This window comes from Ailuropoda melanoleuca, chromosome 11, assembly GCF_002007445.2.
Source record: "Ailuropoda melanoleuca isolate Jingjing chromosome 11, ASM200744v2, whole genome shotgun sequence".
Classification (NCBI taxonomy): domain Eukaryota; kingdom Metazoa; phylum Chordata; class Mammalia; order Carnivora; family Ursidae; genus Ailuropoda; species Ailuropoda melanoleuca.
In genome coordinates, this window is record NC_048228.1 from 53,487,945 (window position 1) to 53,499,741 (window position 11,797).

Sequence of the window (11,797 nt, forward strand, 5' to 3'; positions counted from 1 at the left end):
ATATTTTCTCTTAATAGTAGGATTAAAGACAGTATTTTTGATAGTATGATAGGCACAGAAGTTAGAGTGCAAAGGGTTAATGAGTTAAATTCAGAGAGACAATGAACATAGGATCCTCTTTAAAGAATTGTGAAGGAAAGGAAATGCAGTGGAACCAGCAGTGTAGAGGATTGAAGACAAAAAAGGTAATAAATAGAAGAGAAAGAAGCAATTGGAATTAGAGTGCAGATGGATAATTCATCTCTGTACGAGCAGGGAATGTCTTATTCCTCTGATACTGGAGAAAAGGAAAGTTCTGGAAGTATCTAAGTCTACAGCATTTGGAAAGTTGAAGTTTATGCCTAATAGCATCAATCTTTTTTGATGTTTGAAGTAAAGTCATGTAATGAAATGTGGCTAGGACTTAAGACTGTAAAAAGTATTTTGGTGGGAAGGGAAAAGAAGGTGCTGATGGATATACAGCTGAGATTCTAGACCTAAACCTGTAGTGGTACGATACACAATGTAGTGTAATGTTCTGCATAGGAACTCAGCAACTCCTGTAGGAGAGGAACAGGCAGATAGTTGGCTTGGTGTGTGTATTTACAATAGCACTTATTACACCATAGAGCCCCTGGAAGCAGAGACTTTGATTTCAAAAACTATGCACACAGTAGGAACATGATGAATTTTTGTTTGAATGAATTGATTCAGTCATTGCCAATTCTGCCATAGTACTCTCTAGAGTACTGGCAACTGCCCACATTTCATATGGTATGCCAATGCTAAAAAGAAAAAAAATGCTAAAAAAAAAATTCAGGCACACTCAATTAAACTTAGCAGTCTTAAAATGGCAACTATGTCAGCTGAGACAGACTTTTTATCCTGTGCCAGTACATCTGCCTTTGATGTTTTCTTCATTTTCCTTATGCCACTGTACTCTTATTGGACCAGAAAGGGATAATTCTGAGTTCAATAAGCTACGCTATTATTTCAAAAGTCGTGGGAGTTCTTCATATATCTACAAATTAACTCAAAACCCCCTTCACCATATACCTTCCAAGAAATGCATAGACAAGGATGATTATTTATAATGCTCACTCCACAGATAAAAGCCAAGTCGGTGAGGGTTGGAAGAACTATAAATCAGAGTCAATCCGTGAATCGTCTGCAAAGTCTGGCACTGATCCTGCTTCCTTCTCGTCTTCTACCCTTTGGAAACTTCAACGTTGAGGTAATCTCAGACATCGCCTAATCGAACTCCATATCACACAACTGTAAACTCAGGCTCACGAAGTCTGTAACTCAACATTTAAACTTAGGCAAAGAGGGCTCCTTCCCTTACACGACGCCATCTCCCAAAGATCCAAAGCCCTAAACACGATTTGGCGGTGGAAAAAATGGCCAGGAATAAAACTACATACGGCAGTCCAGAAAGAGGCCCCACCTCCCGGATCTGGCGGTCCTGGCCTCCTGTAAACAAAGTATCAGGACCGCGCTTCCGCACCGGCTTCCCACCCGACCCGGGGCGCTCTTTTCCAGCCTGCACGCCCGCCGCACGCACCGCAGCACAGCCCGCCCGCGGGCGCCCGGAACCCGGCCCTCGAAATCTCACTTTCGTCTTTCGGCCACCCGCGCGCCACCGCTCAGGCGACGGCTGATGGCGTCACCTGCACTTCCGCCTGCGGCTGCGTTCTACTCACAAGCGAGGAAGGAAGAAGGGAGGTCTGAAGAGCTGTATGTGTGGGGGAAATAGCGAGGAAAGAGGAGAAATCCGGGCGCTCGCCGGCGCTACAACAGTAACCGCGGGCCTCTTCTGTCCCCGCCGTCCCCCCATCGGAAATCGCCCTAGGCACACTTTCCTCGCCTCTCCGTAGTCTCTCCTCCTCTGGGTCTCCCGACCCCCGGGTCTCTCTTTACGCCTCAACCCCCCCCCCCTTTGCTCCCTCACACTCCCTCCCTCTCTCCCTCCCATCGTCAGGCTCCCCGCCCTTAGTATCGCGAGACGAGGTGAGAGCTGGCGGAGCGGCGGCGGCGGCGGCGGCAGTAGAGGTGACCGAGGCGGTGGCGGCGGAGGCGGCACCGAGCGCTGTGTCGGCACCGGTGCGGCCGAAGTCGCGGTAGAGGCGTAGCCCCCACGCCCCTCCCCCGTCCGCGCCCTCCCTCTTTCCCTGGATGGTGCGAGTCTGCGACCTACTCCTGAAGAAGAAGCCGCCGCAGCAGCAACACCACAAGGCCAAGCGTAACCGGACTTGCCGACCCCCCAGCAGCAGCGAAAGCAGCAGCGACAGCGACAACAGCGGCGGCGGTGGAGGCGGCGGCGGTGGTGGAGGTGGCGGCGGCACGAGCAGCAACAACAGCGAGGAAGAAGAGGACGACGACGACGAGGAAGAGGAGGTTTCTGAGGCAAGGGCCTGGTTTCAAAGGAAGGAGGGAGGAAGGGACCGTAAAGGGTAGGGGCCGAAGGTGGGAGGGGACTTGCGGTGGGACAGATTCCTGTGGGTTGATCTATCTTAGCGGCCAGGCTTTCCACTGCCCTCTTTCTTTGCCCGGCCTAAATCGTGAGGTGTGGGGATGTGGGGGAGGGTAGCTGACACGTGGGGGTGGGAGGACCACAGAGCCCACAGAGTTGGTGAACAGCAGGTTATCCTGGGATGGTTCACACGGTTAAGGATGGAGGGAATTGGTTAGATTCTCTCTTAGCACGCCCGGCGGGGTCCGCCTGGGGTCAGTAGGGCCATGTTATTCCTGGGGCGGGGGCGGGACCAAAGCGGGAGGGATAAGATAATAGGTAGCTGAGTCTCTTGGGGAATGACTAGGAGGCTGGTAAATTTCTCTCCCTTGTGAGGTGGAAGGGAGCAGTTTTGAGGGGAGGTAAGGTTATAATGGACTCAGAGCTAAGTATTCGTGTATGTGAGAGACACGTGAGAAGCTGTACTTTTCCATACTGTTCTGCAGGTTTTTTTTTTTTTTCATAATTATTGTGGCTGCTGAAGTAGCCTTTAGTTCTTTGATCTCTCAAGGATTTTGGATGAACTGATCTTAGATCCATATACATTTATATATAACTCAGTGGCTGAAAAATATGTTTGACTCTTACATGTACATACATATACATCTTCAGATGCTTCTGCAGTGAGGAAAAATTAAGCCAGGCTCTGTCGTTTTCCAGATAATATGGGGCAACTAAAGAGTGCTTTGAAGTCTGCCTTGGTTGTGGTGAGTTGGAATAGGAAGGCCTCTTGGTTTGTCCTAGTGATCTGGTTTCATAACTGTTTATAATTTTTCCTGGGTCCACAGACAGGCGGCGTTGCAGGACCTTATTCTTCAAAGGCCACATAAAACCCAAAAGCTCAGTAAAACATACCATACTGACAAAAAAACCCTACGAGTTAGCCTTATTATCAGCACTTTTGTAACTCTCTTGTCCACTCCCTGAAATGGAAGCTAGAAAATCTTGATTTGGAAAAAGAAGTTGTAACTTAAGGCGGCAGAAGGAAAACAGTTTTAAAGGCTCATTTTAAGTCTCGTTGTAAGAGAACAACTGAATTATCTAGAAGTACCACTTGCCATTTATTCTCTTCCACAGAGTTTATCTTGGTGCAAGGCTTATTTTTTGCAAATTGTATTATTGGATCTTGAGTTCTTTTCAAATAGAGAAATACTTTTTAAAGAGTTTGAGACTTGTTTATTGGAAGACCAGATTCTCTTTTACCTCATGAAGTCATGTAGGTAGAGATGTAATAGTTCAAGTGTGTATACCAAAAAGATGGACACTCCTTGCTATTCCATTATCCTATTGAATTCTAAGAATAGGTTTGTGTTGATAGATTTTGTATTGATTTTAGTTGGACCTTTAAGTACACGGTGTTGTTTGGGCTGCATTTGCAACAATGAAGAGGAGGATGTGATGGGATTCTTATTTTCAATAAAATCTATTATGGTAGTGAGAATCTTCCATTTGTATGAATCTTTGCAGAGATGAGAAACATTTCAGAAGTAATCTAATTCAGCCCTTTTATTTTAAAAATGAGGAAAACAAGGCTTAGAGGAAACTGATTCTGGTGGATAGTAGCAAAAGTGGAAATCAAAGTTTTCTAATGGTTCAGACCAGTCTGCTTTATTATGACAGCATATTTCCCCTCCTGACATCTTTCAAAAATTAGGCAGTGAATTGCAAGGTAACACAGTCATGCAGCTGTGGGGAAAATGCCAATATTTTATTAAGATTTTAAATTCTCCCATAAAATACAAGCTCTGGTTTGGAACTTGGTATCAAGTTGAATGCAGTACTTACTGGGGTATTATGCTGTAAACTTCACATACCTAGGTAGTTTTGTTCTTTGGAATTTGGCCTAATAAGCAAAACTTTCAGTAAGTTTATAGGTGTGTTAATTTTGTGAGTCAAGTTTATTTTCCTCAGAAAATGGGAATGATATATGTTGACTTTCATCAACTAGGGGAGTTTCTTTGTTTTTAATATGCTTTGTTTTGTGCGCAGTGCTGTAAACAATGGGTTTGTCATTTGTTATGAAGATGAGTCAGGAGAAATAAGTGTAAGAAAGTGCGGCCATTAAAAATAAATCTATATAGGTACATGGTGAGGGATGAGCAGGCAGAAAGGAGTACAGTATGTCTCCTCACCTGCCTCCATCCTTGACCAAAATAAAGAAGTAAATAAACCTCATTGTCACTGTACAGTATAAGCTAAATGGATGAGTTGTGCAGTGTTTTTCATTTCGTTATTTTATTGACATGTCAGCAGAAGTTTAACTTTCTAGAGCTAGGAAATCTTGTGGCTAATACTTGTTGTATTTAAATCCATTTTCTAATTCATTCTGTTACTGGCTACACAGTGAAAAATGTGGATAACGTGATCCTTGAGATCCTTCTAATAAAAATCATCAAAAGGTTAAAAAGGAATATGAGAGGTTATAGTTTTTGTATATAGTTGTGGTTTCAGGTATTTAACCTGAAAAATTGGAGGATAATTTAGCAAAAATATATACATTTGCTATGAAGAAACGTTAGCTGGATATTCTCTATATCTGCTGAAAGAGGAAAAGTTGGAAGGAAAGGAGATTGAATTTAAATAAGAGTCTTATTTGAATGTTGAAGAACAAGCATCTAATTCTTGCTAAGTGTTGGAGTAGCTTATTGAGAATTGGATTTTCTCTTCAGTGTCGGAATAGGATATCATGTTTTAGATAATTTATGTAACTCGTCTATACCTGGAAACAAAAGTGTAAGACCAAGAGCTCTCCTTTTCCCTCTCCTACTCTTCCCCCTCCCATTTGACTCAAAAATCTTAGATCAAAAATTGAAGAATGCATAATTGCCTTGGCTTTCAGTGGGTGACTAATATGGAAAATACACAGAAATGTATTTCCTAACATAAAATTGTAATGTACTTCTTTTCAAATTAGTGACTAAATTAAATTGCTTACTTGAATATTACAAGAAAAAATGTTAAAATTGCATGAGTTGATACTCCATTTCAGAAATAACATCACATACTGTTGAATGCATTTTGAAATGTAATTGAATGGTATCAGTGTTTGCTAATGCAGAATTCAGAGGGGAAAAAACTTGCTATTACAGGTAGGGGTCTGTTCAAAAGTAACTTTTATTAAAGATGCATAAAATGTAAAGACAGTAGGATTTTTTCAGAATTTTGGCTATTTTTGGTAGGTAACTTGAGGCTTTAAATTTAAGAGACAAACCTAGTGATGAAATTTTAGGCAAGGGGAGCCAGTGAATAAATTAGTACTGACTTACTTTTGAAAGGATTTGTAAGGCCAGGGAGAATCTGTTGACATGGAAGAGGTAGGGTTGAGAATGAGAGAGAAAGACAGATTATTTCAGTAGATTTTGTTTCCTCAAATTCACTTACAAATCTTTTTGTTGCTGTTTTTTAATGGAAAAATGCCATCCAAGTTCCTTTGTTATAATGGTAGATGAGTCCAGAGAAACTTACTTGTTCTCCAGTTTCATCTCTTAATTGATAAAGCAGTAATTTGTAAAGTAGATGTCAAGATCTTTGAAGAAATAGTTCTGTCATAATTATCTTGTCTCCTAGTCTGCTTGAGCACAGAACTTGAAAAAACATTTTCAGTGAATAACCAGTGCTTAAGGAGGATCCAGAATTCATTTGGGAAACCAACAGAAGGAATAGTTTCTCTCTTCTTGGATCCAGGCCTGCCAAATAGCTGAAGTTTGGATTCCAGTATCTTTCAGTTACTAATTGCTTCTCTTAGTGACAGTCCTCTTCCATAGGGATCCTCTTCCATAGGTATTACGGGGAAAGCCAGTTAAGCCAATATATGTTGATTAATGCCTGATGAGTACCTTAAGCCTCCTAGGTATATTTGCAGATTAAAAACATAAAAAAAACTATTACTTATTCAGTGCCTACTGTGTGTCAAGTCTAGCATAATGGTTAAGAGCATGGACTAGAGTCAGATATGATCCATCACTTACTAGCTTTGTGATCTTGGGCAAGTTACTTAACCTCTCTGCATCTCAGTTTCCTCTTAGTAAATGGTGATAATGTAGATTCTACTGTATATCATTGGTATGAGAATTAAATAAGATAATACAGGTATCATGTATTCTCATTTTACTTTCACTGTGAAGTAGGTGTCCTCATAATTTGTTTCATTATTCAACACATGTTTAGAGTTTCTACTATATGCTGGGCATTTTGTTGTACTGGGTAAGTAATGGTGAACAAAACTGTTCTAAGACACATTGATTTTAAAATGTACCAGTGATTAAATACAGGTTTTGGGAGGTATGATAGTGAGAGTAAATGGTTAAATGTAGATCCTGAATAAAGTGGATGAATTTCAGAAGTATACAGATGTGGGGAAGGGTTATTCATATTAATTTTAGAGTAAAAAATACTGGCTTAGCAGGGTTTTAGGTAACTTCATCAGGGTCACATAGCTAATAAGTGGCAGAGCAGGACGTAACCTGTCTGTCTGATTCAAAGCCTCCTCGTTCATTCACTCATTCATTCATTCATTCATTCATTCATTCATTCACATGATCTGTTAGGTTGTATGATGTTGAGGGCAACATCTTGGATGTTGGCATTTCAGATAGTGTGAAAGCACATTCAGATGGTATAGGGGGAACATACTTTTAGGCAGTAGGGTAACCACTGAAGACAAATTGATTACCCCAAGCTTTTCTTTCTTTTCTTGTTCTTATTTGATTTCCTTCTCTTTTTCTTATTCAACTCATTGAAAAAGAAAAAGAATACAGAAAAGTACAAACAAGTATGTCCATATTCCCACCATCTAGAATTAACAACTTAACAAAACGAAACTTGAAAACTACTCTTTTTAGAAGCAATCTGTTGCTTCTTCCTCCCTCTCAAGATTTTTACTTTTCAAGGTTATTTTCTTTATTAAGCTAATTTTTTTTAAACGTTTAAGTTAGAGTTCTTAACCTGGGGTCTAGATAGACTGTGAATACCTGAAATTAAATCCAAGATTTTGTTGAAGGTGCTTATAATGTGTTGTATTCTTTCTCCCTTACCCCCACAGTGTGTGTGCAAAACTTCTATTAGATTCTCAGAGATCTGTGATTGCCTCCTCCCTCCCTTCCTCCCACCTTGTTATTTTGAAACATTCTCACTGCAGTAGTAGTGGGGAATCAGGCAGGCATTTACGTGCATTGTTTAGAATTGGGAAACTACTTGTAACCAAGGTAATGTAGCAACACAGAAGGTCTGTTTGTATTGGGAAGTCCAAGACTTACTTGTTCTTTCTGGTAAACTAGCTATGCCTACTCTTGTCTTAAATCCTCATATTTTGCCTTTTAATTGTTTAATTAATGAAGCAGCTTTCATCTTGTCTGCTATGGACTATCGAATCTGAAGATGGAAACTTTGCCTTACACATCTTTATAGCTCCTGCTGCACTGTACCATATCTGTTATAGAAGTCTTAGTGTCTGACTTCTGCTAGGCTTTCATGAAGTCAGATCTCTGAAGTAAAAATAAATAAGTAATTGAATAAATATTTCTTCTTTAACCACTTACTCTGGACGTATTTGGGAAAATCAGAGGAATACATTTTGACTCCCTGAAAGTTGCGAGGCTGTTTACTAGACTGCTTCTACTGGTCTTCAGTTATACCATCTTGTTGACTAGAAGTTCAATTTTTAGGTCTTTGAGGCAGCATATTTCCATTTATGGCAGTAGTTTATTCTGCATTCTTATAAAGATGATTTAGTAGGTTAGGAAATGTACATGTAATGAATTTCCATATAATTTTTACATACTTGACCATAGATGAAAAGAATTTCACTTATAGCAGTATGTGAGGTAGTGCCTGTTGATACCACTTATGTTTTTGTTAGGACCAATAGGGGGCACCAACATCCATGGTAATCTATGCTCAATCTGACTGACTACCTTCAACTTTCACCTTTTGGAAAAAAAGGGTGACTATGAATACCCTTCTAGTCCCTGGAACCTGACTGGTAGTTATGCCTATGCACTTCCCACGCAGAATCAAAACACCCTTCCTCACGTATGGTGTTTAACTTCTTAATGTTATTAATTTTAATTTTTATTAATTTATTATTTAATTTTATTTTTCCCAAAAATGCTTTGAAACTTGATGTTAATTAGACCTGATGATGGAAAGCATAGTGTAGATTGCCTTCTGTTATCTTATAAAATCTCATGAGCATTACCTTGATCTTTTAAAAGAGTTGACTTAGGTTTACTTCTGGGTGAGACTAGACATAAAAGAGGGTCAGTTAACCAAAAAATGTAAAGTTCATAGTACTTTAGGAATTCCTTTTGGACCCAATATTCTTTAGTACATTTATAAACAATTTTGATAATATGATGAAATCCCTCTTAAGGTGTATAGATAGGTCAGAGTGAATTGTGTTTAATGAAATGAGATTGTTGAGAATAGGTTAAAAATGTTAAATAGATTTTTATGAGTCACGGGTAAAAAATGTGCTTTTTTGGGCAAATGATCTGAAACAAATCATACTTTTTCAGTAAAAGTTCAGTGTGGTATTGAACAAGATGAAATAGGGTATTGGAGAATCATAACTCTTTTTTTATTTTTATTTTTATTTATTTTTATTTTTTATTTTTTTAAAGATTTTATTTATTTATTTGACAGAGACAGCCAGTGAAAGAGGGAACACAAGCAGGGGGAGTGGGAGAGGAAGAAGCAGGCTCATAGCAGAGGAGCCTGATGTGGGGCTCGATACCAGAACGCTGGGGTCACGCCTTGAGCCGAAGGCAGACGCTTAACGACTGCGCCACCCAGGCGCCCCGGAGAATCATAACTCTTAAATCTATGCTGCATTTGCACAAAATAGATTATGTATATTTCTGCCTGTTGTACCATGAAATTGATGACTAAAACTAGGCAAGTTCTAGAGTGGGATAGTTTAAAAATGATTGGAGGGTTAGGGATGGAATCCATGATCAAGGAAGACTGCAGATTATACTTAATTATATTCTTATTGCTTGTTCCTTAATGTTCACATTAATCAGTTACTCAAACTTGAGTCATGGAGAAAAATGTGAGGTGTGTTAGATAGTGTTATTTCAATTTTGAAAATAGGTAAACTCATTATTTCTTATTTCTTGAGATTATTTGAAAGTACACACTAGACATGATAAATTTATGAAACTAGGCTATATGTGTGCATCTCTAGCAGTGCATATTCCCCTCCTGAGCTATCATTGAGTCTCATTTAATCTCTCTTTTTTTTTCATTCCTCTCATACCCCCCAAAAAGAAAGGAACAGAAAAGAAAAAAAAAAAGTGAAGAAATAACCTGTCCTAAAATTAATTTGTGGCCTGGGTTTTTCCTCGTGAATTGTCTTTTAATTAAAGAACCTTTGAAAAATATCTCAGATCTGTAGAAAAGTTAGTTTCATCATCAGTTTTGAATTTGGAATAAATAAACATTAACATGTGGTTCTATTTTCCCTTCCCTTTTTCCTGTCACCCTAAATCTGAGACCTGAAAAGAAAAGGAATTCTTCTTGTTTGTTATACCAGGTCTGTTTCCAGTTTTTTGACCTTATTTTTGTCTCTGACTTTTTCTATGTGGTTTCCCTCTTATTTTTTATTTGATAACAGAAGTAGTCCTGTTACAAAGGCTCTAGTATAGTTCTTTCTAGTTCAAGATGTGGTATAGGAGTTAAGTTTTTTACTTGACAAACGTTTATTGAATTTTTCCTGTGTGTGGCTGTTTTCAGTATATAGTAATCTCAACCATTTCCCTCTCAGTGAATGTTAAAAAATTAGCTGTATTTAAAATAATAGGTGTATATGTTGAGTTAAATGATTTTATTCACGTTGTAGGTTAGTAAAACTTAAATTTACATACCTGAAAAATTAGAGTGATGTGATTGTTTTTTATGATTTTTAGAAAATATCACTATTATACTTTTCTAAATAAATTTAAAACATTATCGAGATCTAGCAAAATCAGGGATTATGAGGAATTTGAAGAAACTGAAGCATTATTCCTAGTTTCATAAAATTTAAGTCATGTTGAGATAAAATTAATAATTTAAAACTGTGAAGATGGTTTTAGTCCTGTATAATTAATTATTTGGGAATCTGTGTTAGTTTTCAGTGTAACTGTGTTCCTTTAGAATTGGTCTCATGATAGGGGTTGTTTTATTTCTGTTTTTGAATATAAGTTGGGTGGACTTTACATCTTTTATGAGTGCCTCTTGTAATACTAATTTGTGGTATTCTGATTTTTTTTTAAAAGATGAAGTCTGTATGTGTTTTTTTTCTAGAGTATCCTTAACAATTTTTTTTTTTAAAGATTTTTTATTTATTTATTTGACAGAGATAGAGACAGCCACCGAGAGAGGGAACACAAGCATGGGGAGTGGGAGAGGAAGAAGCAGGCTCACAGCAGAGGAGCCTGATGTGGGGCTTGAACCCATAACGCCGGGATCACGCCCTGAGCCGAAGGCAGACGCGTAACCGCTGTGCCACCCAGGCGCCCCTAGAGTATCCTTAACAATTAAATGACACCAAAGACTCATCCATTCTAATTTTACCCTGAAGATTTTGTAGTGACAATAGGGGTTATAAAGGTATACTTGTAGTTAATGCAGGTACAGATATGTTAAAATATGAGAAATTGAGTTATAGGACAGTATAGAGGTACAGTGTTAAATTAGATTTTAAATACAGTGTTTCTGTAGTTAAACATTATTAATTAAATATATACATATTTGTGGAAAATTTGACAAAACCCAAGGATCTAAAGAAGAATACAAAATTTGCCTATAATTTTACCCTCCAGAATTAATCATTATTTGAAATTTTTTTTTCCTTGGTGTATGTTAATCAAATTATCTGTCACAGAGAACAAAGCCATCACTTATACATTTTGTCTGCTAAAAGTTTAATTGATGAGCATACTTAAAATACATTAGTTGAAGAGAGTCTTCAGGTAATGGTTACGTACTTATTTAACTAAAAACTAAGGGATGCATTCATACTTTAAAAAACATCTTCTAATACATAAAGGTGTTTATCTTATTTTTTCTCAAAGTAAATGATGCTAACAGCTTGGTATGTATCAGATATTCTAGTTTCTTTCTTGGTGGAAGTGAATGAATGAGTGTGGGGTGTGGAAGGGGGTATGTGTGTCTGACAGAGTACATTAGGATTTGCCTCATAGTTCTTATTTACTTATGAATGTTCCATAGTATGATTTTTCATAATTTATTTGCTCTTTTGTACTGGTAGACTTTTTTTTTTAAAGATTTATTTATTTTATTTTATTTTATTTTTTTTTTTTT

General features: G+C 38.2%; 1 protein-coding gene across 4 annotated transcripts in view; it reads left to right on the plus strand.

Annotated features, from left to right (window-relative positions):
• Nucleotides 1-1,938: 1,938 nt before the first annotated feature.
• Nucleotides 1,939-11,797, plus strand: part of ANKRD17 (ankyrin repeat domain 17) — a 149,959-nt gene continuing 140,100 nt past the window's right edge. For all 4 annotated transcript variants that reach the window (XM_034671699.1, XM_034671700.1, XM_034671703.1 and 1 more), the window contains exon 1: nucleotides 1,939-2,385. In XM_034671699.1, coding sequence (XP_034527590.1) covers nucleotides 2,155-2,385 — 231 coding nt within the window. In that variant the 5' untranslated portion in view covers nucleotides 1,939-2,154. The remainder of the gene's footprint in view (nucleotides 2,386-11,797) is intronic.